The sequence below is a fragment of the Oenanthe melanoleuca genome, chromosome 21 (genome assembly GCF_029582105.1).
Source record: "Oenanthe melanoleuca isolate GR-GAL-2019-014 chromosome 21, OMel1.0, whole genome shotgun sequence".
In the NCBI taxonomy this organism is placed as follows: Eukaryota; Metazoa; Chordata; class Aves; order Passeriformes; family Muscicapidae; genus Oenanthe; species Oenanthe melanoleuca.
This window is the reverse complement of record NC_079354.1, coordinates 6,986,269-7,013,264: the sequence shown is the minus strand read 5'-3', so window position 1 is coordinate 7,013,264 and position 26,996 is coordinate 6,986,269. Positions and strand designations below refer to the sequence as shown.

At 44.2% G+C, this 26,996-nt stretch overlaps 1 protein-coding gene across 4 annotated transcripts in view; it reads left to right on the top strand.

Moving 5' to 3' along the window:
- The first annotated feature begins 789 nt into the window (after positions 1-789).
- The window catches only part of CLSTN1 (calsyntenin 1), a 28,855-nt gene continuing 2,648 nt past the window's right edge, over positions 790-26,996 (top strand). The window contains exons 1-18 of one of the 4 annotated variants that reach the window (XM_056507952.1): positions 807-1,037; positions 9,234-9,356; positions 12,566-12,595; positions 13,983-14,178; positions 15,086-15,294; positions 15,522-15,671; positions 15,770-15,955; positions 17,054-17,302; positions 18,135-18,256; positions 19,203-19,365; positions 20,446-20,496; positions 22,291-22,448; positions 23,086-23,234; positions 23,710-23,936; positions 24,233-24,403; positions 24,962-25,107; positions 25,684-25,819; positions 26,467-26,651. In XM_056507952.1, the coding sequence (XP_056363927.1) occupies positions 971-1,037; positions 9,234-9,356; positions 12,566-12,595; positions 13,983-14,178; positions 15,086-15,294; positions 15,522-15,671; positions 15,770-15,955; positions 17,054-17,302; positions 18,135-18,256; positions 19,203-19,365; positions 20,446-20,496; positions 22,291-22,448; positions 23,086-23,234; positions 23,710-23,936; positions 24,233-24,403; positions 24,962-25,107; positions 25,684-25,819; positions 26,467-26,651 (2,718 nt within the window). In that variant the 5' untranslated portion in view covers positions 807-970. Of the gene's footprint in view, positions 1,038-9,233; positions 9,357-12,565; positions 12,596-13,982; positions 14,179-15,085; positions 15,295-15,521; positions 15,672-15,769; positions 15,956-17,053; positions 17,303-18,134; positions 18,257-19,202; positions 19,366-20,445; positions 20,497-22,290; positions 22,449-23,085; positions 23,235-23,709; positions 23,937-24,232; positions 24,404-24,961; positions 25,108-25,683; positions 25,820-26,466; positions 26,652-26,996 lie in introns of all 4 variants that reach the window. The other 3 variants (XM_056507953.1, XM_056507955.1, XM_056507956.1) reach the window with 3 other exon arrangements.

Sequence of the window (26,996 nt, the reverse complement as noted above, 5' to 3'; positions counted from 1 at the left end):
AGCCGTGTGACTCACCGGGGAGGCCGCTCTGCTCTTGCCCGCAGCAAGGAGCCAAATGAAGCCCAAAGCGCCCGAAGCAGCGGCGGCCGAGGCGCTCCGGGCCCGGCGGGCGGGAGATGCCCGTGAGGGAGTGCGGTGCCCCTGAAGGAGCACCATGACGGTTCCCGTGAGGGAGCGCGGTGCCCCTGAAGGAGCACCATGACGGTGCCCGTGAGGGAGCGCGGTACCCCTGAAGGAGCACCATGACGGTGCCCGTGAGGGAGCGCGGTACCCCTGAAGGAGCACCATGACGGTGCCCGTGAGGGAGCGCGGTGCCCCTGAAGGAGCACCATGACGGTGCCCGTGAGGGAGCGCGGTACCCCTGAAGGAGCACCATGACGGTTCCCGTGAGGGAGCGCGGTGCCCCTGAAGGAGCACCATGACGGTTCCCGTGAGGGAGCGCGGTGCCCCTGAAGGAGCACCATGACGGTTCCCGTGAGGGAGCGCGGTGCCCCTGAAGGAGCACCATGACGGTGCCCGTGAGGGAGCGCGGTGCCCCTGAAGGAGCACCATGACGGTTCCCGTGAGGGAGCGCGGTGCCCCTGAAGGAGCACCATGACGGTGCCCGTGAGGGAGCGCGGTGCCCGTGAAGGAGCACCATGGCGGTGCCGCAGTGCCCTCAGCGCCGGGGGCGGAGCGCGCCGCAGCCCGCGGGGGTCCGCAATGGGCTCTCCCGCTCCCCCCCGCCCTGTGCCGTTGGTTCGCTCCCTCCCCCGGCGCGGGCCCGGCCGCCATTTTAGGAGCCGCCGGCGGGGCGGGCGGGGGAGGGAGGGGAGGGACAGTGAGCGGAGTGGGGCCGAGCGGCGCTTCTCCTCCTCCCTCCTCCTCCTCCGCGGGGCCGAGCCGAGCCCTCCGCCCGCCGCACAGCGGAGCCCGGACCAGCGGGGGCGCCAGCCGGGGCTGCGCGCTGCCGTCCCCGCTCCGCGCTGCCATGCCGGCCCCCGCCGCCCGCCTGCTGCTCGCCGCGCTGCTCTGCGGAGCGGCGGCGGCCGCTCGAGGTAATGCGGCTGGGGCGGGTAGGGGAGGCTGCGCGGCGCCTTGGCGACGGCGACAGTCCGGGTCGCCTTCCGAGCCGCGCCGCGGGCGGGCGAGGGGACGGTGTCCTTGGCGCCCTGCGCAGAGGAGGGAGCGCGTAGGCGGGCGGACATCGAGGGTCGGGAAAAGGGGGAGGATGGAGCCGGGGCCGGGGTGACCCCGCCGAGGCCATTGCACCTGCAGAGGGAATGAGGGGATGGCGCTTCGTCCTCCCGGCTCACCTAAGCCCAGCGGCCCCGAGCCCGCCCGGCCCGGCGGGGGATGCGCGGCGGCCGCGCTCGCTGTGGCCGCCGCCGGTTACATAACAGGGCCCGGGGCGGGCGGGGGTCAGCACTTGTTGCCAGGAGGGTCCTGCGGCAGCCTCGGCCGGAGCGGGGTCGGGCAGACCGGGCGGGACCGAGGGTAAAAGCCCCGGGCAGCCGGGCCTGGCTGGGCCGGCTTGGGGAAGCTCCGTGTGGGGATGAGCCGGAGCAGCGGCCGGGCCAGACCGGGCGGGTTGGCGGTGGGAGCGCTGGCCTGGTAGCTATTGATTGATCCCGAGGAGCAGCAGCAGCATACGCATTGCAGGGCTGCTCTCCGGCAGCCTTCAGTGAGAGGCTCAGAAACGCTTCCTCACCTGAAGGTTACCCCTGGCATCCGGAATGCTGTTTCTGCAAGATGCAGCTGATCGTATGATGAGATTTAAGAGCGTTGATTTGGAGCGTACATTACAAGTGCGGCTGTAAAATGGCTTATAAATACGTTAAAGAGAAGTTCTTGATCTAAAAACCAGCTCGTTGTGGACACATCTTGCTGCAGTTTCCCTATGTGGTATGAAGAAGCTGGTCCTGTAGTATGTCTATAGAAGTCCTCTGACAGTGGCCATCATTTACCTGTGTAAGCTCCCTCAAGTATAATCTGTTCACCAGCGTTCTTGGAATAGTTAAGTGGAGTATTCACCACACCAGTATACAAGCGTAGTGGATTTGAATTCCATCGTTTGAAATTAGAAATAAGATTAAGATCAAAAACCATCTTCCAAGAAAGCTGCTTGGAAACAAATGGCAAATCTAAGCATTACCCAGGACAGCGCTGGTAGGCTGATTCTGTGCAGCTTGTTGGGAGGCAGTGCCTGTTTTCAGTCAGCTTTACAGAGCTGCTGGCCTGCAGGTCCTGGTCTGTTGGACTCCATCACACATAACTGAGTTACAGAACAGGGCTGGTTCAGTTTAGTGTGTGTAGTTGCCTTAGTCCTTGCAGTGCTCCGGCTGCTGTAGGTAGGCCTGTTCGTAATGTTCTGTGGAGATGCCCTTAGTGACAAGTAAGCTCTGGAGGACACCTGGAAAGCTACAAGGGCTGCTCGATTTCATTTCCCTGTTTGGAAGCATTTATGGTGAGCTTTCTGGTCTGTGCTGTATTGCCAGTTCCATTTTTATATATTTTTTCAAGTACAGTTGAACTTGCCAATTCTGCCATTCCTGTCGTTGGAACAGGGGAGTGAAAAGTGGTTTCTTTTTTGATGATGGAAAGAGAGGGAAATAGCATTTGGAGGATGTGATCTTGCACAAAAGGCAGGTGTGAGCTAGCTGACCTACCATCTTCCCTGTAGTGAAGTGCAGAGAGTGATTTTGCGTTCTAAAGAGGCATTCTCCTGTCCAGCTGGTGCAAAACTGTTAATCTAATCGAATTTGTTTTGTAATTGATCAAGTTGACCCAAATATTTCCAAGCTTGTTGCAGTGGAAAAGCAGTAGGTAGCAGAGCATCCAGGCTGTGTTTGTGGGTGAAGCAGTTGGATGTGTCTGACCAGAGCTGCATGGGATGGAATGGAGGAGGCTGCACAGCTCAGGGCAGCTGCTTCCATGGTCCTGACCAGGCAGAGCCACAGACCTCTGCTGTCCTGGGGCCCTTCTAGCTCACTGTCATTTAGGAAGGGTATTGATGAAAGTAATACTCTCTTGAGGAAACTTTGCTGATCTGTGATTATTTCAGGAAGTTATGTGGTGTTGTGAGTGTCTTAAATCCAAACCACAAACCACTTTGTTACTACCACAGTCTTGCTGCAGATGTTTCTTTGACACAGGAACAGACTTTTTAATATAGGGCTGGGGATTAGGTAGGTTTCTTTCTCCTTTCTAGAGGCAGAATTTGGGTATTCTGGGAAAAGCAGTGTTTCCTGCCATGAAGCCATGTATGTGGTAGCTGAGTGCCTTGTAGCTCTGTAGAAACTGTTCTGCAGAGAGGAAAGAACTTCTGTAGTCATTAAGATTTTCTGAACAAAAGCGCTTTTACAATTTTTCTGAGCCTTATCTCATTCTCTTTAGTTCCATTGGGAGAAATCTCTCTGAAATGTGGTTTATGGTGTTAAGGGCCACATATCTTGTAGCATTATCGCTGTTGTCAAAGACAGAAATTACAGCTCAACATGGGAGAGTTCAGTGAGGCAGAAGCCCTGGTCTTGAATAAACCTTGTTTTGCACTCTCATTTATTTGTTTTGTGCTGATTGACTCGCATGGGCTTCTGTGGGGACTAAACCTCCTTAGGAGCCTTTAGAAGGGATTACTGGAAACCTCAGTGCCTTTGAAGGAGTGTCTGTCTGTCCTTTGTTTATAGTATTAGGGCTCATCTCACTGGCTTTGTATCTGATTGAAAACAAGTTGCAGCTACTGCTCCCAGTGGGTTTCCCTGTTTTTAAATGGAGTCAACAAGTAGAGCCAGGAGTGCCAGCTTTACTGGGGTGAAGTTTGCTGTATTTTTGAATACTGTTTCCTTTCAAGGAGTGAAATTTGTAAATATGACAGCCGTTAAAAGGGAAGAGGTTTCCACCCTTGCACTATAATTAGCAACATTTAAGATAACATTTATTAATTTAGTGTTTGTAGTTAAAGGCTTATGTTTTCTATTTCAGTCTTCTGTTTAGTGTAAAACATTTTAAATTCCACTTGAAATTAAGGCTTTCTTGTCTTAATCCTATTTAAACTGTTTTGTGGTAGAATCTTTGTTTTCTCTGCCAGCCTTTTATTCAAATTTGGTCAGTTTATCCTCTGTCTAAAGTCTTTGGTGCTCTGAATGTTTCTTCTGTTGCAGCTGTGGATAGTAAAAATTGCAAATAGTTTCTAATCAGTCATTTGCATGTCTCTTAGTTTCACCAGGCTTATAGCAAAACATCCACATATCTTTGTACAAATAAAATCAGATTTGGGCAACTGGTTCAGTGGAGAACAGGAAACTCTCCGTACGTGGTGAAAAACAAGTGATTTTTCTCTAGGCAAAATACAATTTAATAAAGCCCTGTTGAATCCCTACAGCTATTAGTTTGGATGTGGTGTTTGAAGAATTAGTGTTAATTGTACAGGCTGATAGTGTGGGTAACAGGTAGTTTATAAAGATTATCTTGTGCTCCAGTGTGTGGCAGTTGAGCTTCCAGAGGAGGAGTTGCAAGTGCTCCTGAACTGTGGCAAAGAATGCAGTCAGAGATCTGGAATTATGGATGAATTTCATCACCAGGCTTTCCTTCAGGAAACCAGGAAACCATAGAGGATAATGGTGGGTGTCCTGTCCTGGGGCATCCCTGGGTATTCCAGGGGAGTCTCCTGGGCTCCCTCCCTCACACTGGGCTGCTGCCTTCAGTTCCCAGCAGTGGAAGTGGTATTTTATTTTGGAGCCTCAAACTGTGGATAAGCTCCACACTACCAAGAAAGTCAGCATTCCAGCAGAGCTGGTGTTCAGTTTTATCCCTATGTTTGGACCTGGTTGTAAGGTGATGACTTCTGATAAAATTCTAGGTTTGAGAAGACCCAGTTAAATAAACAAATACAATACATCTTTTCATTAGCATTGGTTTATGTCAAGTTGCTCATATCCCAAGTTAATCATGGCTTTTTTTCTCCTGGAGGTTGAGGCAGGAGCTGTGAGTGGCAGGCTGGGCAGGACAGAACACATATTGTAATCAGGCCTATTCTTATTCAGCTTTCCTTTCAGGGTGGAGAAGGCATATTCATTGTGGAGCTTGGCACTCCTTGGCTGGATTGTATTTTTCTGGTTAGGTGCTACACAAACTTGTTCTTTTAATGATATGGCTTGACATTTCATCAGAACAGTACTAAATTATGAGTGTTCAAGGTAAGACACGTTGAAGTTTTTATTGTCTTACTGAAAGGCATTCTTGTGATCTCTTGCATCCAGAGGAAGACAATTAAACAAAAGATATACAGTAATCAGTTTTTGTCAGACCTTCAGGACAAGTAAAGGACTCTTTAGTAGTTATCTGCCACAGATGAAGTGCAGTTTATCTGTATTAACAGAGAATATAATTCTCTTTTTGTTAATTTTTCTAGGAATTTTTCATGGGGTCTCAAAGGTACAGTTTCAGAATGAGGATTTTGTGTTTACTGCCACTAGGTTGAACAAGCAGCTTTCAAACTCAGGTACTTGTTATTGTGTTTAATATGTTTAGCCAGTCAATTCCTAAGAGTTTATTTTGACATGAATCATCTTGATTCAGTTTTAACAATATGCAACATGGCTAGAAAGCACTGTATATTAGAAGTAGTTACCAGAAGAAAAAGTGTTCCAGCTGCAGTCCTTTCTGGGTGAGGTGTGTTTAAATCTTTGGTCACATAGGTGCCAGATCCCATTTGAATCAAATAAACTTCTGACCACTTGTAAGAAGATAACAGAGGTCCTCAGAAAGAACTCAATGAGTACATTTAATTTTAGTATTTGCTTTCAAATTACAGAACTGAATTAATCTGATTGTCTTAATGGCTTTTGATTTCCATACTAGCCCTAAACCTGGCAGCCTTGCCAACCTGTTCATTTACATTCATTAATTCCTTTAGGCAGCAGGACAGGGTGGCCACTGGTTACCTGCTGGGTTGTGTTCTGCAGCATTGCTCTTGGCGAGCCTGAGGAGCATTCCCTCTGTGCAGAGCAGTGTGCTCTGGCTCAGGAGGCACTGAGCACTTTTACCTGGGCCAGGTGGTGTTTTCAAAGGTGGCGTTGGAGGCACACGTGCAGTTCCTCCCCTGTAGCAGCAGTTACAGAGCTGGGAGGTGCCTGCTGCTCACCTGTGGGACGCGTTCTGCCAGGCTGGGCAGCAGGGAGGGCTCTGAGGAGCCTCCATCAGGGTGGCACCCGGGAAATGCCCGTGCTCAGCTGCCCTTGGAATTGCTTTGCGCCACTGAAAGGCAGGCAGAAGTCAGCGAGCTGCCTGTGCCAGCGCGGCTCCCCCCACTCGACTAGATTCAATTGGGATTTACAGCAGAGTCCAGCTGAGGCGCTTGCAAATAGTGTGAATATTGTATTTCAAGGAAACCAGCGTAGTTTATCCCAGTTAAATGGCAAGAGATTAACAGCTTTCTTTGCCTTTCTAGCTTTAAAAAAGCAGCAGTAGAAACTTTCACTCCCTGGGAGTAAATTAAAAAAAATTAAAAACTTAAACATTTAAATAAAAAAAAATTTACTCCCTGGGAGACTGAAATTTTCTACTGCTGCACCAGACATATAGTTTTTCTTCTTTTTATATATACTATATAGGGACCCTAACCAGTGGCCCCACACACCAGGGGAGGGTCAGGGTTAGGGTTAGTGTCAAGCTTGGAATAGGCTGGTTTGAAATTACCAGTCTGGCTTTGAATTGTACATTGCAGCAGTTTCATGACAATTAAACTACCCCTTCACAATTTTATTCCTCTTCTCAGTGCAGCATTTAATGCTGTTTAAGCAGATGAGGTCAGGATAATACTTGGCTCAGTTTGATTGAAGGGAAGCAATGATGTATTACTCGTAAGCTGAACTTCATATTTCAAATGGTAGCTTGAGAATTCCTTGCAGAGTGTGGTTATGCTGAAGTCAGTAGATCACAAATATGGATTACAGGCCTTTCCTGGATATTCAGCTGTAAGTTTGGTGCTTTAAAATCTAGTAATGTTTAGCCTTCATACACACAAAGGGATTTAAGCTTTATGTTTTAAAATCTGGTGATGTTTTAGCCTTCCAAAACACAAAGGGGTTTAAGCTTTATGATTTTATTGTCTGCAGCACAATAAAAGGACATGACTTTGCTTTCAACTGGGCCTGTTGTTTGAAGGTTCACTAGACTCTGCAGATGCTCAGCATGCTCAAAATTCTGTTCATATGTGGTTACAGTACTTCAAGGTTTTACAGAACTCCCTACCCAGCAGTAGTGTGATTTAGGAGGTTGCTAAATTAGGAGAAGGTTTCTTGGAACTTTAAAAAAAATCTGGAGTATTTTTGTAATCCACATTCAGAAGCATTAGAATGGAGATAGAGTTTTTTTGCTGGCAGAGATCTGTTCTGCTGTTTTGCACAACTTCCTTGCAAGGATGAAGATGAAGGGACGAAAGGACTCAGATTTTCAATTGAGGTATAACTGTCCTGGATGTACTGACAGAAAAATACCCAGTTGTGCCTTCCTTGTGCTCCTGAAGCCAAAGCTGTGTTGGTGAGACCAGGTTTGAACTGTGGGTGAGGGTTCCAAGGATGCCTCACACCTGAGCACCTTCCCTCGGAGGGAGGGAGGGATGTGTGTGTGCCTGTGAGCAGGAGCAGGTGTGTTCTGAGCTGCATGGAGCTGCTCTGGGCATCCAGGGCAGGGTGCCTGGCATTCCCTGCCCCTGTGCTGTGCTGTGCTGCCAGTGAGCTGCCAGCCTGCCGAGGCAATAAAGGGAGCACTGCCATGTTAAGTAAAACCACATGGAATAATTAAACACGGTTTGCATTACAGCAGTTCCTTGTGAGCTCTTTCTTGCTGCAGTGTGTGGATGAAGATGATATATCCTGTCTGCTGTTGCTACTAACTAGTGCAAGATTGCAGATGAAAGCATATTGGGAGTGTTATGGTTTCCTGTATGAGTTCTCTAGGTTTAATCATTTATTGAAGTGTCCTTTTATCACTGTGCTTTAATTCCCCTAGGTAAGCATATGGCACATGACAGGAATCCATTTTAATTTCTTGAAGAGGCAGGATTCAAGAGTCTGGGTTAGCCTTCCATCTCTGCCTGTTTTGACAATCTGCTTATATAATTCTTTAGAGGTGAAATAGCAGGACTCAGCTGTGTGATAGTGTTCAAGCTGTAGTGTATATTCTGCTGTAGTTGAACAGGCATGCATTTCATAAGTTCTAAGTTCTTGATCTCCTGCAGACCAAAACCTGAGTGATGTTGCCTGTGGAATGCTCTTTGGTGTGTTTGTTATAACCTATAGCAAAGCATTTATTGTATTTCACTGTGCATCATTTGCTGGCAATTACTTAGTTTTGTCTGGTAAGGAGCAGTTTTCAGGCCCTGTAGGAGGTTTTTCAGTAGGCTCTAAGCAGCTGCATACATGCAATCTTCCAGAATTGCATTTGGGAAAATTGTACTGTTATGGGAGCTTAACCATCCAGGGGCCACTCAGGTGGTCACACTCCACCACTGGGGATCATAACATAAAGCTAAATATTTAATAATTAAGGGACTCTCCTGGATTGTCCCAGAGAAGATGACAAACTAGTAGATAAGGTGATTTGATCTTGCATCTTTAGTGATGTACTAGAAAAAACTCCTTTTGAGGCTGATGAGGAAAGATGCTGTATTTTTGTGCAGAGGTGAAGGATGCTCTAGTGTGAGATCTTTTAGTGGAGTTTCCCAGTTTCTTAAAGAAAGGAGGTTTGATCTCTTTTCCACCTGGTTTCTTAGTGAAACCCCCTATACAGGACAAAAAGCTGACATGAGAACAATGTTCATATTCTGGAGAATAGTGCTCCAGCTGTATCCCAGGTTTTCCATGCTGGGGGAGCAGTGTGAACAAACCCTGGTGTTGGTGTTGGCCTGACTTCCCTCATATACTGCTGCCTGAGGCTTTGCTGGTGTCACACTTGGCACTGATGGCAGCAGCTCCCCATCACTGCTAGCAGGTTTCTGAATTGCACTTCAGGGGCATCTTAAATCCCAGCGTAGTTAGAAACTAATTTAAATTCTCTGAGTTACTTTTGGAAGGCCTACAGGGACACTCAGCTCTTCTGAACATACTTAGCCAGGATTTTGTCTCAAATCTTGTAGTTCATTAAAAAAACCTTGATTCAGAATTATAAAAGAGGAAAATACTGAAATTAGTATTGTAAAGCATTTTTAAAATGTATTGTCAGTTTCAAATGTTTTGACTTTGTTTTCCTTTCAGTTAACAAGCATAAGCCATGGATTGAAACAACCTACCATGGCATAGTTACAGAAAATGACAACACGGTGCTCTTGGACCCCCCTTTAATAGCCCTGGACAAAGATGCACCTCTGCGTTTTGCAGGTAAAGAACTCATCTGCATTTCTGTTTGAAGATGTGGAAATGTTTTCCTGGGGGCAAATGCTCTGTGTTAGTGTGTTTTCCCTAACAATGGCATAATATTTCAAAGCTTCTAGATCCTAGGGAATGTGTGTGCATGGAGCAGTGTCTTATTTCAGGTTTGCAGCTGTATCCAAGTACCTAAACCAGAAAGTACTTTACTTCTTTAATTTCATATCTACATGGTAATTTTTCTGGTGTTTTATTTTTGTTTTGTTTTCATAGTGTCTATCCTTTTCCTCAGTCCTCTAGATTCCACATTTCACAGCAGTCAGCGTGGGAGTTCTGAAATAATGATTTCTTTATCATTCTGAAGAGATTTTTGGTTTCCTTAGCATTTTTTATTTGTGTCTTAATAGAGTGAAAATACTAATTAGTAGAATTAGGATTGCATGTCTTCGGTAAGTTTGCTTAACAGTCTGGGGTGTTTTAAAAACTGAACAACTTCCTCTGACTGAAGAAAAAGCTTTTTATCCTCTAGCATAGGATATAGAGAATGATACACAAGATATGTGCCAAGTGTGGGCTGATTCTTCACTTTGAACATAGGACTGACAATTTTCTTATTAACTTATGTAGTAGAATTTTTTCTGAAAACTTTTGTTTAGGAATACTGTATTAATTAATTGGATGCAGTATTATGGAAAGTCCTTCTTTGAATTTGACAGTGTTAGATGTGTTTGAAGAATACCATTGGGCACTTGCAGGTATTTAAATTACTTGTAGTAGATAACACAAGCTTAAATTGAATATTTGTAGAAGCTTGTTTGGTAAAGCAAAGTTTGAGAGTTAAAGATCCGAGTGAAGCACCTAAAGGATGTGCCATGAGCCATTTTTGGGAGCATTGCTTAGCCTGGCTTCACAGAGGAAGGGATAGGAAAATGATTGAATGAAATTAAGAGCCATTTGGAATGTTCAGCAGCTGACTGCATTGGGTGCTGCAGTTTTTGCTTGGTCATAATTTTCTTGAGGTACTGCTTAAAGTAACAGTTTTGTTGTATTATCATAAGTCTGTAATTATCTCCAATGTAGTTGAAGATAATGGTAAATTTGCTGTTCAGAAGTTGAGAGATAATGCTAAGCCTCTGAAATTCAAACTTCCTTGTGTATTGGCTACATATGGCACAGGCTCTTCTGCTGTCTTAACTGGAAATAAACCTGCTGTGTGTGTACAAAAAAATTTCAATTGCTAAACAAAGACACTTATGTTGGTATATACAAAATCTGATAATTCAGAAGAGGAATGGGAAGCCTGACCTTGTTCTCAGGGATGAGGAGAAGCATGTATTCATCTCTTGCAGTTCTTAAGTGCTTTGAATGTAGGTGCTGGTGTCCAGCACCTCTGGGGGTTCAGTGCTGTGCTTTCACAGCAAACAGTTCTGCTCGGGATTCAGTGGCTGCTTCAACCCTTGCTGCTGGCTTCCTGCTTCCAAATCTAATTTATTCATGCTTCAAAAGGCTGGATATTTTAATTAATTGTGCCCTCTAGCTGAGCTGTGAAACTTCTGAACTGTCTGCAGGCTTAAAATGCTTTAAGTAGAGCTTTTTTGCTTTATTTCAATTTCCAGCATGTCGAAACATCTCGAAACGAGTTCATTTGGATGCTTTGTAGTACATGAACTGTGTATAAGTAACATTTTATTGCTTTGCTCACTCTGTGCTGTGGTAGGATCCTAAAATTCAAGTGTGCAAAAATAAGTGGGGCTGTATAGATGTTTATTTCTTGGGTTATTCGTATGGTTTTCAATCTGAAATGACACACTTGTGAAAACAGGGTGAATATGGTTGTGCCAGCTTGCCTTATGCCTGGCACGTAGGGACAGGGTGGAACCAGTCCTCTGCACCATCACTGGTACAGATCTGCTGGGGAAGAGGGACCATTCTTATTCCTCAGTGAGCATTTCTACATTACAAACTGAATCATGTTGGAATTTGATACTAGGTGGTTTTGCTGAAAAAATGAAAGTGAAAATAAAGGGCAATTACATTTTTTTTACTGTACGTTTATTATTTGTGTCTAAATTCAGTCTGGCTGAAGCTCTCAAGCAGGGATTTCCCCTTTGCTGTGCATAAAGGAACTGAATTTCTGATAGATTTGAAGCAGACACTGTTATATCTGGATTGATCTGCTAGGAAGGTGCAGTGGAGGGTCTTGTAGGCAGATGTTTGAAATGTTTTCCTTGGTTTTTTGATGTGCCTGTAACTGGGCTTCAGTCCCTCTTCCCCCACCCCAAGAGAAAACCCCTCCTCAGCACAGTCCTTTATTATCCTCTTGCTACTCTGGGGTGCAAGTAATATTTTCTGGGGGTTAGGAATTTTTAATTTAAAGCATGAATATGTGTAGAGCTTTGAAAAGGATCTTGCAGAATCTTTATTGATTCTTTTTTAAAAAAAAACAAAACTCCAAAATCCATCCAGCCCTTGAGTCCCTCTCCCTGGAGGGAACTTCCCCTGCTGGGGTGGGGCAATGCTGGTGCCACCAGCCCCAGTTTTAGGAAGGGAGCTCTGCTGACTTGGGCAAGGCAGGGCTCAGCTGGGAGGGGTTTTTAGAAAAGCAGTGTCCTGTAGAGGAGATAACACTGTGAGCAAACAGATTTTGATTTTGTCCCATCTGTGGCTCACTTGATGCAAACTTAGGAAGAAATTTTGTTGCAATAGTGTTTTCAGCCATTTTTATATCAAATTTGGTGCTATACTGATAGGAAAATATATAGCTCTCCCTCCACATTCCTTAAATTAAAACTTGTGTTCATCAGGATTACGATTTAATGTGTATATTTTTTGGTCACAAATTATGGCAATACTTTAAATAGAATAATGTAAATGAATTCAGATAAATTCTGCTTTATGGGCAATTATTCATCAACATGAAATTTTGAAAGTATCTTATTTAGCAGTTGGTATTATTAAAAAAAGAAAAGGGGAAAACAAAGCCTTGATCGTATGAAATATTTCAAAATTATGCAAATGAAAACCTGGAGTTAAAAGATTAAATCATATTTAACATAACTAAGACTCTAAAATTGTAATAGTTACATCAAATCACCACTGGAATTTTAAAATGCAGTTTTTCCAAAGCTTTTCTGTGTAATGTGTGCATCTTTGCCTTTTCCTTATTTACTCCCATTCAGCCTTTCCTGTTACTGACTTGGGTTTGTCTTTTTTCCCTTTAGAGAGTTTTGAGGTGACAGTCACCAAAGAAGGTGATAAAGGGTTCTTTCTATCCCTTTTATGAATATTAACCTACTAACTTTGGTTATGAAATGGGGAATCAGCACTGAAACAGAAGATCCTGTCATGCTCTTTTGTCCCATTTATTCTCCCAGTTGTTTTCTATTTTAAAATATATTGATAAAAAATGTTATGTAACCAAACCCTTGGTTAGAAATATCTATAAATCAGACATCCATTTGAACCATTTGGGGTTATTGTACATTGTGTGGACACTGAAGGAGTTGTTTGGGGAAAATCAGCATTTTCTGATATTTTCACTTGTAGATCGGTTCCTTAGGGCAGCTGAAGTTTGCCACATGCTTTGTGCAGTAATGGTGAAGTGCTGAAGCATTGCAGCACCTTCCTGCAGTGCACGCCCTTCAGCACTGGCTTCAGTGGTTTAAAATATGAATCAACTCCTTTTTTTAAATACCTCTGGACATGTTTTCATGAGGAGTGTGTTGTTGATACTAAAACCACTGCAACTGCAATAGCAAAATAGTGGGGTTTGTTGGAATAAGAAAATCCCCATCAGAACATAACAAGTTACAGAGGTAAAAACACAGTGTAGGTGGTCAGACAGTTTATTGAGTAGCTTTTGTTGTGTGCTGGGCTTACCTAGCTGTGCCAGCCAGTCTTGGAGTGCAGCCTTGGGCTTAGGTGTGTTTAAAAATGATGTGCTGGGGACTTCTCTTCCAAGTTTGCAAGTGAAGAGTTTGAATAGAAGGAAAGCTTTCTGAATGGTTCCCTGAGACATTCCCTGACTAACATTTGGCCCGTGTTATAGATAGCTGTTGAAATGGATGCCTGAGAAGTTGGTATTTCTACCTTTCTCATTCAGTAGTTTATTTTGATTCCCTGATTTTAGCCAGGTACATTGCACAGGAAGACTTTGTCCTTTGATTTGTTGGCAGAATTTCTGTAATTCTGGTGCTGAACCTGTACTCAAAGCCTTTTCATCCCTTGACTTGTAACTGTGCATTTTAACCTCTTGCTCTGGTCAAAGTAAACCAGCTGCCCAGCTATTGCCAGTAGCTTGGCATAGAAGATATTACCAGTGGCCATGGCTGTATGCTCACATACGATCTACTCTTGCCCTAGAGCTGTCTCAAGTACTCCTGTGAAATGCCTGTCTACATTTCTCTTTTTCTCTTTTGTACTCCTGCATGAATGGATGCAAAATAAACAAGTTGCTTGGAAGGCAGACGTTTGCTTCTTTTTACTAGAGTTCCCAGAATTCACCCATTTTAAAGCACAGTGCTCTTGCTTTGTCCACAGACCCTCACAAACCCCTGGCTGCAAAATATTTGGTCATTTATTTTAAACATGTATCAGCATGTTGACCAGTACTAACCTGTCTTTACTTTAACTCTGTAGGTGAGATCTGTGGATTTAAAATCCACGGGCAGAATGTTCCCTTTGAAGCAGTGGTGGTGGATAAATCCACTGGTGAGGGAATTATCCGCTCGAAGGAGAAGCTGGACTGTGAGCTGCAGAAGGATTACACCTTCACCATCCAGGCTTATGACTGTGGCAAGGGACCAGATGGAGCAAATGCCAAAAAATCCCACAAGTGAGTCAGCCTGGGGTGGGCTGAGGGGAAGTCTGGCTCCGAAGGGTCTCCTGCCTGTGGTGGTGTGTGGTGTGTATTGAGAGTAAATGTGAACCAAGTGTTCATGCTGGAAAGTTTCCATGGGATCACACTGGGAATCTGATCCAAGCTCCTTGCTCAAGCAGGGCAGTAATAGTAATTAAAAGAGCAGCCAAATGGACATGAACTGCTTGGACATCCCTTTATTTGTATTTTAGGTGGTACTGCTTTACCTCTTGATATGTCTGAATTTACATTAGAAAACCAGGTGGGGATAGAAGCAGGGAAACTCCTGATACACTCAAAATTTGTCTTGAGTTGGTGGAGTTAGCATGGGATACTAGGCCTGGACACTGTTTTGGAATTCAGTGTGTAAATCCAAAAAACTGGTTCAAGAAGTCAGTCTATATCAAGCTTAACAAAATGCCAAAGCCTTCATGTTTCTATCACCTCCAGACATTCCCACCAGAGAACCCAAGATCAATAGCATGGAGCCTGAATTAAAGAGTGAGAACAAAGCAGTCTTTAGCTTGTCTTTATCTGGGGAAAAGCCGCAATATAAAATAGTCTCTAGAAAAACCACTTGAGAATAACTGTTTGACACTCTGGTGTAAACATCTGCAGAGCATGTGGGATATGAACAGTTGTGTAAAGCAAAGAGAGGAGCATAAACAAGATGAGGAATAGAGTAGCAGGGGTCAGCTTGGTGACAAACAAAACTTTCCAATTCTATAACTATAACTAAGGGTTTGAGTTTTATTTGGAACACGTGGCACAGGAGCAGTGGAGGTTCAGAGCTGTCAGGTGGGAAGTCTGGCATGGCTTTGGGGGCACAGGGGAGCTGCTGGAGCCCAGTGCAGCCCTGGGAGCCCTGTGTGTGTCCCTGCAGGGCCACAGTCCACATCCAGGTGAACGACGTGAACGAGTACGCACCTGTGTTCAAGGACAAGTCCTACAAGGCCACGGTCATCGAGGGCAAGAGGTACGACAGCATCCTCAAGGTGGAGGCTGTGGATGCAGACTGCTCCCCCCAGTTCAGCCAGATCTGCAGCTATGAGATCCTCACTCCAGATGTGCCCTTTGCCATCGACAAGGACGGTGAGAGGGGCTGGGGCTGGGGCTGGCACCAAAGAACAGCAGTCACCCTGCTCAGCAGGCTCTGGGCCTGAAGCCTGGCCTGGGAGGTCAAACCCTGCAGGGTAATTCACTTGCAGACTTCATTCAAGTCTGTGTGAAGGACATAGGTGGTACCTGGATGCATTTTGTGCAGCAGTGACCCTGAAGAATTGTATTGATGTCTGACGATTGCCTTTTTTCCGTGCCAGGTTATATAAAAAACACAGAAAAGTTAAGCTATGGTAAAGAACACCAGTATAAACTGACAGTCACAGCCTATGACTGTGGGAAGAAGAGAGCTGCTGAGGATGTGTTGGTTAAAATAAGCATTAAGCCTACGTGCAAGCCTGGCTGGCAAGGTTAGTTTGCTCTCTTTCCTCTTCGCTTTTAGCATTTGCTGATGCCTTCAGTTAAACATGAGAGATATTTAATATTGTTTCTTTGGATAAATGTTCAGGTTGGAGCAAAAGAATAGAATATGAGCCTGGCACTGGTTCTTTGGCTCTGTTCCCTGGGATGCATTTGGAGACATGTGATGAACCAATAACCTCAGTTGAAGCAACAGTGGAACTAGAAACCAACCATATTGGAAAAGGCTGTGATAGAGACACCTACTCTGAGAAATCCATCCATAGGCTCTGTGGTAAGAAGGCTGTTGTTAAAATTAAAGTGATCTCTCTTCCTTACTAGTATTACTTTGAATTTTATGTTACACCAGAAATCAACGATTTAGATCTGGTCTTCATTTGCACATAGTTTCCTTCATTTCCTCACTGGCAGCAAAAGGCATGAAATTGCCTGACGGTGACTTCCACAATAATTCTCAAATGTGGTAAAGAATCTCTTTCTTCTGCCTCTCTGCTGTCTTACGTAGACTAATAATGTCCCTTGCATGAGATTCATGTTCAAGAGCTGAAAGAATTTGTGTGGAAGGGTAAAGCCATTAAAGCCTCTCTGTTTTTCTGAGCATGGTGGATGTAATGGCAGCAATCTGAGAAATACATGATGAAAGACAAGAGAAAACCAAGAAAGAATGGTTTGGAACAAAACCAGTTAACTTGGATCAGTTAAATTTGTACCGTGCTTGCCCTAGGAGTAAAGGCCCTTGGCATCCACTTATGCTGCAGTTAAAGGTCTTGTAAAAAAATCAGTGAGTCCTTTGTAGCCATATGGAAGAATTGAGATTACAGGATAAATTATCACTCACGATTTATTCTTCAATCTCAGTCGAAAGTAATTGAAAGTCTGAATAGCTGGTAACCCCAGAGAGCCAGACAATTCCTGAGCTGTTTCCTGATTGAGGTCAGTGTGACGTTGGAGTACCTGCTGCTCGCTGTGCTGGGAGCAGGCAGTGAGCAGGGAGGGGTGGCTGTGCTCTCACTTCAGCTGGGTCACTCCTGCTCTCACAGCTAATACAGTGACTAGAGAAAGGCTTTGTGCTATGGGGCTGAGGGACAAATGGCATTAATGAAAGGCTTCCTGAGATGGAGGCATAATGAGATTCTACAGCGTGGAGATTGAAACTGTTTTGCTTATTATGAGATTAGTTGTCTACTCAGAAGTCAAATTTGTGTAAGTTACCCCACGGTATTAGATGCCTGTAATTAGTGCCACATTATTTAAAAGGAGAATTGCTTGATGGGTGATGGTAGTACATAATCCTGACAATGGGTGCTGAGATAAACAGTTGAATTTGAAAGCAGTGTTGATCTTTCAAATGTGTGTTTTCATTTGTGTGCAGGTGCTGCCTCTGGCACGGCTGAGCTGCTGCCCCCTCCCAGCAGTGCTGCTAACTGGACTGTGGGGCTGCCCACGGACAACGGCCACGACAGCGACCAGGTCTTCGAGTTCAACGGCACCCAGGCTGTGAAGGTTCCAGATGGGCTTGTCACAGTCAGTCTGAAAGAGCCCTTCATGATCTCAGTGTGGATGAGGCACGGGCCTGGAACCAAAGAGAAAGAGACAATTCTGTGCAATTCAGACAAGACAGGTTTGTCAATACTTCAATTATAAACAGTCCTTTTGGTTGGTCGGGTTTTTATGTGCTCTGGCAGCATATGTGACAGTGTTTTCTCTACCTTAAGGTTTTCTTGGAACTGAAATGAAGTTGACTTTAAAAATCACTGTTATGCATATGTTTAGGCTCAGCCTTAGATTATGTAGCTTCAGATTGGGCAGACTTTTTTCTAATTCTATTTCAGTTTACATCATGCACTTCTTTTGCTGTGGTAGATCACTTATTCTGGCACTGCAGCCTCGAGTTTGCATCTCCAAAGATAGCCTTGTTCTTGGTGTTGCCTAAAAACATTGCAACACATATCAGGTCTAGTGACAGCATTTGCTGCTGTATCTTTTTTTTCCTTAGGATATAATTTCTCCAGAGATGAAGTTTTTTGTTGTTTTTTATTCTTTGCATAATTTTACTCTCTGCTTATGACACAGAAACAATAATTTGGAAAATGCCACCAATAAGAAGAAAATGTGATAACCCTGTTTCCATAATTGGCATTTGTAACAAAAAAAGCTCTTCTCTTTGCAAATAGAGCTCTTTTTTTCGTCTTCTAACAGGTTTATCTCTGGCTCTTCAGTGCTGGTCCTTGGTTTAGGTTGGGTTTAGGTAGAGACATGTCTGTCTGTCCTGAGCCTCATGGGTTCCTCAAGAGTGTGTGTCCTCACTACTTGTACAGATATTTTACATTCCTCTTACTGTGCCTGATGTACTTCTGCATGGATCACTGCCTGGATATTGAAGTGTGGAAGTGCAGAGCAGGTGAGCTCTGTTGGTGAGGTTTGCACAAATAACACTGTCCATCCAAATGCAGAGATGAATCGGCACCACTACAGCCTGTACGTGCACAACTGCCGCCTGGTGTTCCTGCTGCGCCAGGAGCCCGCGCAGGGCAAGAGCTTCCAGCCCGCAGAGTTCCACTGGAAACTCAGCCAGGTGAGCTTGGGGCTGCTGCCTGCCCTGCTGGAGGGAAACCACCTACAGGGAGGGCCCTGGGGCTGTCCTTAGTGAGAAACACTTCGTACCACTCCAAACCCTGGTGGCCGCTTCTGTAGAACCAGCAGTGCTTGTTTCACTTAGTAAGAAACATTTTGTGCCACTCCAAACCCTGGTGGCCTGTTCTGTAGAACCAGCAGTGCTTGTTTCACTTAGTAAGAAACATTTTGTGCCACTCCAAACCCTGGTGGCCTGTTCTGTAGAACCAACAGTGCTTGTTTCACTTAGTAAGAAACATTTTGTGCCACTCCAAACCCTGGTGGCCTGTTCTGTAGAACCCAGCAGTGCTTGTTTCACTTGTGATCAAGAAGCAGCTGCAGCTTTACCTTTGCATCTTGAATATGGAGTAGAAAGTACAGCATTGGTTTTAGAGCTGTGAGATCAGTTGTCTTCACTAAGTGCACTCCAACGTGGAGTGCATGAGAGAACAGGAGGTATTTATTTCAGGTATTTCTGAGTATATAACATTTTCTCATCCCCCTGAATCTGTGATAAATAGTCATGTTTTTTTAACATTTTGCTCTCAGCAAATACCTGTCCTTTGTCAAGTAAAGTTGTCTTATAACAGTATTTCAGGATGTGCATGCATGTAGATAACGTATTTTTAGATTGAGGTATGCTGTTATTTAATATAAAAATTAAAGGAGAGGAAGTATATGCAGCTTCCTGTACTGGCAACAGAATAAAGAAACTTATTAATGTTTGGCAATCAGTTTGCTTTTCAGATGTGTGCCATGTGTGTGAAAGATCAACTGTGTCTGTACAGACTTGTATTGTAGGTCGTTGGTGCATCTCCATGTATGTTTATGTAAAACATGGCACCATTACTGAACTGTAATGGGAAAAAAAACATGCCAGTAGAATTTTTAAAACTCTCTCCACTCAGGTGTGTGACAAAGAGTGGCACCACTATGTCGTGAACGTTGAATTTCCTGCAGTGTCTCTTTACGTGGATGGTGTTTCCTATGATCCTTTCCCAGTCACTGAGGATTACCCACTGCACCCTTCCAAGATAGAAACACAGCTGGTGGTAGGAGCATGTTGGCAAGGTAACTATTTACAGTTGTTAATACTTCTAGTTACCTTCCTAAAATGAAATCTTTGTGGTTATCTAGAAGTACCCAGCAGATCATTTTAGTGCATGAAGTGGAACTTGTTTTGCCTCTTGCAGATGGGTTTTGCTCCAAGCTGGTATCAGATATTTCCTCTGAGTCATTTTTTCCGTAAGTGCTTGTTTGTTTTCTCGTTGGCCACAGGTGTATGAAATACAAGGCTGCTCACCAGCCTGTGTTCCATCAATCTGATTTTTGCGGTGGCCATGGGAATACCGAGAGCTTTTTAATAATAGTTGGAACAGTAGCTCATGTACTTGAGATTACCAGGCAGAGCAATTCATTTCAAGTAGGTTGAGAAGCATCTTGTAAGCATCAATGGAAGCCTGTCCAGCAGACAGCTCTGCAGAGCAGCACAGCAGTGCTGTCTCCTGGGTGTTTTACCATTTGTGCTTATAAAAATAGACATCTGCTTTATTGTTTGCTCTATTAAGGCTGCTCTAAGGTATATATACAGCTCCTCTCCAAGGAGAAAGAGATTTTATCCTTTTGAAGAAATTCTTTTAACATTCCTTTTAAAAATTTAAAAGCCATTTTTCATCTGGTGCTTCCATTTGATAAATTGACTGCTTAAAACGTGTGATTCTATTATTGATTAAGAAATCTGTGTTGATCAGCTTTCAGTATCTTTTGATGATTTGCTATATTAGTCTGGATCTCACCTTAATTTCCCCTCAAGATGAGCCAGTTGTTAGACTTGTGTTGTCTCACTAAAGGTGGTTTCTGTGAGGTTTCCTTCCTTGGCTCAGGTGTTCTGCAGCTTTGCTGCTGTCACTGCTCCTTGTGTGTGGGGCTCTGTGGTGCCAGGACTGTTCTTGTGACAACACACTGATGTGTCTTCCCTGCACTGCAGCTCTCTGTGTTTCCAAGAACTCGGAATCCTTGAGGAGCTGGGGTCCATATAAGCAAATTTTGGGGGATGTTCTGCTTTGTGCTTTCTGGGATTAGAGAGTTTGCCAAATTGTAACTACTTGGTCCTTTCCCTATTGTCCTATTCTTTGTCTTGCTTTTCTGCAGAATATACAGGAAATGAAAATGACAATGAAACTGTGCCCGACACCTCTGCAGGTTGCTGGAGTTTTTTCCCTACTGTTTTATTTCATTTTTAAGCCAAGACATTGCTTCATCTCACACACAGCATGAAATGCAGGCATTGCATTTGGGCCATTGACCTTCACATAATCCTCTCCTAGGCTTGTGTCTTCATTGTGCTTCTATTTGCAGAGCATCATCAGCTGACTTCTGCTTGTTTTTTTTTTTTTTTTTGTGGTTTTTTTTGGGTTTTTTTTGGTTTTTTTTTTTTTTTTTTTTTTTTTTTTTTTGGTGGGTTTTTTTTTGTTTGTTTGGTTGGTTTTTTTTGTTTTTTTTGTTTGTTTGTTTGTTTTTGTTTTTGTTTTGGGTATTTTTTTGGTTGCATCCAAATGTACCTCCATGTACATATCTGCAACATTTGTGATTGCAGTGAAGTGGTGAAAAAAAGTTGCTGATGTAAAATATCAGCTGTAATTTCTTTCATCCAGTTTTGTTAAAGCATAAACACACATTGTTCTGTATAAATGTATCTATTTATGTATGTAGGTATGTGTCTTTATTATAGAATTGATTCAGTGCATTGGGAAGGATCTCTGGAACTCAGGTGCCTTTGCTTCTCTCTCAGAACAAGACTGATTTCATATTTAGATAAGACTACTTGTAAAAACAGACCTGTAGTTTATAGGGGATACTCACTTGGTCAGATACTTATATAAAATTCTAATTACAGTGAATAGGCAAAAAACCTTTGGCCACCAGCTATTTCACGTTGGCTACAGGGTTATTTCCTCATAACAAATTTTAGTGATGGTTCAGTTGGTTTTTTCTTGAGTTGAGATACTTCAAAAATGAGTGTATATTTTTTTAAGTGAATTCAAGATATGTACTCTTCCTGTAAAGTTTTAAGAATTGCTGGAATAGTATGGATTTAACTGGCAAGAGGTTTCTACCTGTGCCTCACATTTTAATTTGGCAAGGAGGGAGCAGAATCCAGGGTGTCCAAAATCTGAAGCTGTATGAAAATTGTGTAACTTGTAACAGGACATTTCACCGCTGAATATTTGAGTTGTACCAAGGATCTTCTTTCACTTAGAACTTTTAAAACAAGCTTAGATACCTTTCTAAAATCAGGTTGCTTAGTAAATAATGGGCTCAAAATGCACATTTCCAGGTGGTGTTTTATGGCCCCAGGATTTAGCAAGAATAACTAGGTGATCATTGGGATATCATCTTCAGGAATCAAGGGCTTGTTAGGTTGCCCTTATCAGACTGAACTCAGATATCCAAAAATGAGTTACCTGGGTTTGAAGTGCTCACTTGAATCTGTAGAGAGAAGATGGCACATTTAGAGGGGGCAGGTAACTCTTGGACCCCTGTCTCAGAATACAAAGTTCCCTCCTACCCTTGGAGTAGGAAGGAGCTGTAGTGCTGGTTTAGTGGAGATCCCTCACCTCTGCAGGGATGCTGTCCTGTATCCTGAGGAGAAGGAGGTGTTACCTCAGCAGGAAGATTCAGCTTTCATGGCTCATCCCATCAAATCTGTGTTTGATTTCTGGACACCACCTCGCTATATGGGGCTTCTTTTGAAATGCTTGTTGTGGAGCAGTCAGTTCAAGGTGGCCACAGCTGTCTGAGGGCCACATGCATGGTGAACTGGGTAATTCTCTCTTTATGCCTGCCCATAATCACAAGGTTAACACCCAGAACGGATGAAAACTAACCTGCATGTGTATGATACTGTGTGGACCAGCTGGCATACTCGTTGTTCTACAAAAAAAAAGGCAGAAAGGATCAAAACAGTAAAGATTTTTCCTCCCTCGTTTTTTGAAGGTGGTGAACTGCACATGGCTCAGTTTTTCCGAGGCAATCTGGCAGGGCTGATGATTCGTTCTGGAAAACTGGAGAACAAGAAGGTCATTGATTGCCTCTACACCTGCAAGGAGGGGCTGGATTTGCAGATGCCTGATGGTGTTGGCAAAGGTGTGAAGGTAAATTTGCATATAAACAAAGGGAAACACGTATATTCCTTCCCTGATAAGAGTTACAAGTTTTACTGGCACAATTAACGAGGTGTCCCAAATATAACAAGCTCATCTCTTGTAGAATTTTGCATAGTATTATAAATATTATTATTAATATTATAAAACTAGGAAATTTTTCTTGGATAAAATCTTAGGCATGAAAGTTACTTTGCTGTCTTTTAAGTCTTGAAGAGAAACTCCATATTTGTAAGCCTCTGTTTTACCAGCTGTGCAGTTTGTCTAATAAGAGATATGTAACAAGCAGCTTCATAAAATGAGATTATGTGGCTTTTTCAGTTTCAAGGTTGTGTAAACAGAGAATCTCTCCTTTATGTTAGTTGTCTCTCTTCTGTCTTACTAGTACCAGAACTATGATATGTGCTTGGGTTTTTTCTTAAAGAATGAAACACCAAATACATTCCACTGGGATAAGGGAGTGAGTGGGGAGTTTAGACTGTGTGCCACAAGGCTGGGAAATAATGAGCCTGCTGCTTTGAATATGGCTGTAATTATCCTGCATTTAGCAGTGCTGAGCTCCAGTCTGAGCTGCCACATCGAGTCACTGGGCTGGGTGCTCTCTTACGGTTTTCTTCCCTTGTTGCAGATGCACATGAACCCGAGCCAGTCGGTGCTGAGCATAGAGGGGGATGACATAGCCAGGGTTGACAGGGCCATGCAGCACATCTCCTACCTGAACTCCCGCCAGTTCCCCACGCCTGGCATCCGCAGGCTGAAGGTCTCCAGCACTGTCAGGTGAGTCCTGCTGAGCTGGAGCATCCCTGTGCTCTGGGGCTGCAGCCTGCTCTTCGTGGATATCCCTTGGGAGAAACAAAGGAGTCCTGGGCTATGTGACCATCACACATTTCAATACAGCAAATGTTTTCCACACCAGCACTCTACTTTCTGCCTGGGAATGGAGTAAGGAGTGCGTAAGATGGGGAGGAAATGACTGCCAGAGTGCTGGGGGTGTCTGCAGTGCCACAGCTTCGTTAGGAGGGTTATCTGTGGCTCTGAGTCAAAACGTGGAAATAAGGCCAAATGGTAACTGTAAGTAAAATTAGTTGTAAGATTGCTCCCTCGGTGGCTGTTTCATACTTTCCAGAGCAGCTGATGAATTTATCTAAGACTCTTGGGTCGGAGACAAGCTTTTCAAAAATTTATAAAGCAATTACTGTGTGCTTCCCTCTGAAATAATCACCTTGACTGCAAAGCTACTTCTGTCTCTCAGGTGTTTCAACGAAGAGCCCTGTGTGTCCATTCCCTCTGTGGAGGGCTATGTCATGGTCCTGCAGCCAGAGGAACCAAAAATCAGCCTCAGTGGCATAAACCACTTTGCCCGCTCTGCCTCCGAGTTCGAGAGCTCGGAGGGCGTGTCCCTGTTCCCGGAGCTGCGCATCATCAGCACCATCACCCGGGAGGTGGAACCAGAGGGGGATGGGGATGAGGATCCCACAGGTAACTGCTGCCACCTCACCTCGCTCAGGCTCCTGCGAGGAGGCGTGGATTTCCTTTCTTGTACAGAATCCAGTGAGGGAAAAAATGCTGTAGATCCTCTGGTCTGGGTTAACAAAAACTTACCTGGAAATGATAATAAGTCCAGGCCATTATCCTTATGTAAATATCCCTTGTTTGTATTTTGTATTTTACTTTTAAAATAATTATTTCGTGGATGCTTATTCTCCTCAGGCCTAGATTTTAATATTTGTTCTGGTGTTTATGCTTAAATCTTTGGCTTTTTCTCTGCTTTTTAGTCCAAGAGTCTTTGGTATCTGAAGAGATCATGCACAACCTGGATATGTGTGAGGTGACAGTGCTGGGAGAGGAGCTAAATCAGGAACAGGAGAGCCTGGAGATTGACATGACACGATTGCAGCAGAAGGGCATTGAGATGAGCAGTTCCAACCTGGGCATGATAATTACAGGTGGGGGTTCCTGCTGCTACTCTTGGGAGGGACTGACAAAGGGAGCAATTCTAGAGAGGTGGTTTGTAACACCTTACTCGAAATACTTCATTTTTTTTATAAATTTCAGGCTTGGACTATCTTTAGAATTCCAATTCTGTAGAAAGCTGATTCTAGAAAACACAACATTCTAGAATTTTTCTTCTGTTTGTCTCTGTGTTCCAAATAGCAGCTCACCTCTGGACCTGCAGTTAGGCTTTGCCCCAGAAAAGGCTTGTTCCTTCCAGATAGTCCAGTGCCTAGGAGCATGCATCATTCTTCTCTGTTAGTTTAAATATTCCATAGAAAAGCTCACAGAATCCCTTCAGAGACTCACTGGGTTTAGGATTTTCTCACAAAACCAATCCACAGGATTTCAAAGGAGCCACACGTGTGTGTCAGTGGCGTTACCATTTTTGTGCTCCTTGAAAATCCATTGGCCAAGAGCACTTGGGTAAAGGACTGGAGCAGTATTTCTGCAGTGTGTGCAGCTGTGCCAGGCCTTGGCAGAGCAGCCTCTGAGCTGTGTGTGTCCCACAGGGGTGGACACCATGGCCAACTACGAGGAGGTTCTGCACCTGATCCGCTACAGGAACTGGCGCACGGCGTCGCTGTTCGACAGGAAATTCAAACTGCTGTGCTCTGAGCTCAACGGGCGCTACGTCAGCAACGAGTTCAGGGTGGAGGTGGGTGACTGGGCTGGGCTGCCCCTGGGCTGGGGCTCAGGAGCATGATCAATTGATCAGTCATTGATTTGGATTTTAAATGTACATCAGGAAATGTCAGCATTTCAGGCAATGTTCTGTATATAAATGTAGATTTAGTCCTGTATTACAGCTTCAGATAAAATTGTTTTTTGTAGAAGAAATAGTGTGGCTGCTAGAGGTGTGAAGGTTCAAAGGTTGCATTGAAAACACAGATTATTAATTTAGCAAATGGAGTGAGAGTGGTGCTAGCAAAGAGCTGAGTGGCCTTTGTGTGTCACTTCTGGGATGCCACAGATGGATGTGCTGCTCACTGTTGATGTGTAAATTTCTGATACTAAGGAATTATGTTAAAGCACAGAGAGGCTAAAATTGCATTTCCTCTGCAGCAGGGTACACATGTTAGTTATTATTTAGTATGGTTACATCAAATAGATAAATGGAAGTACAGCATTAAAGGCACCACTAAGATTTTAATTTTTTTTTTTCTTTAATTTTGTCTCTTCAGAATTAAAACTGTTGGGCTTCTGGAGTTTAACACTCTCTGTTTGTCTCTAGGTGAATGTTATCCACACAGCCAGCCCAGTGGAACATGCCAATCACATTGCTGCCCAGCCACAATTCATCCACCCAGTGCATCATTCCTTTGTTGATCTCTCTGGTCACAACTTGGCAAACCCTCATCCCTTTTCAGGTCAGCATTCTCAGCCATTGAGCTGTTTTGTTGTGGTGTTGCAGAGTTCTTTTCCCAGAGTTTAAACCAGTGTGTTGGACTAATAATCCAGGCAGCTGCTCAGTACTGTTCTGCTGCTGCCCAGGCAGGGAATAGTGAGTTTTCAGAACCCAGTGAAATTCCCTTTCCTGCCAGCAGAAGAACTTTCTGTTGGTGTGTATGTGTTGGAAAAGGGGAGGAGACTGCAAGACCTCCAGAAAGTGAGGAACTGGGTCAGAATTTCTTCTGAATGGCAGGAGGAAAGAATTGCAGTGCTATTCCTTTGAGTCATGGTATCTGCCCTTTCTGTTTTAATTACATTAATTTGGCATAGGTGTAGGATGTGAGAGGAAGAAAAATAGGCAGTTTAGAGAGGAGTCTGTGTATGGTGGAATGTGCTTTCCTTGTATTTTCAGTCCTTCAGATTGATGTAATTGTATTTAAGGAACCAAGGTCTCATTGTTACATTCCTGCTGAGTTTTTTAGTGGCTGTAGACAAACTGCCTTAGTGTGAAATATCTGAAATACAGTAATACATGAGATACCTGCGTAAAGGCATTTCCCCTGGCAGGTGCTGGGGAGCTGTTGTTAGCACAGTAAGAGCTGCAGTGTTGTGTTTTGTGGTGCAGTTGTCCCCAGCACAGCCACGGTGGTGATCGTGGTGTGTGTCAGCTTCCTGGTGTTCATGATCATCCTGGGCGTGTTCCGCATCCGCGCCGCGCACCAGAGAAGCATCAGGGACCAGGACACGGGCAAGGAGAGCGAGATGGACTGGGACGACTCTGCCTTGACCATTACTGTCAACCCCATGGAGGTAACCCAGCCCTGGGCTGCTGCTCCCTTTGCCAGCTGCACTGGGGGTGGTTGGCCGTGGGCAGAGGAGGAGAGCAGAACCCTGAGCACAGGCCAGAGAGAGACTTTAACTGGCAATTCAACACCAATGTGCCAAATGCCAAGAGCAGCTGTTTGAGATCTTGTAGGGGTTGGAGTTTCATAATAGGGAATGGGATTTTACAGGCCAGTGTCCAGCTCTAGCGTCAATCATGTGCACAGTGCCTTAAACACAGCCTGCTTTTGTCTAAACTTGCAGAAATTTATTGTCGAAACATCTGTGTTTATTATGTTTTCTTCTCCTGTGGCTGATGTCTGAATTTTTAGA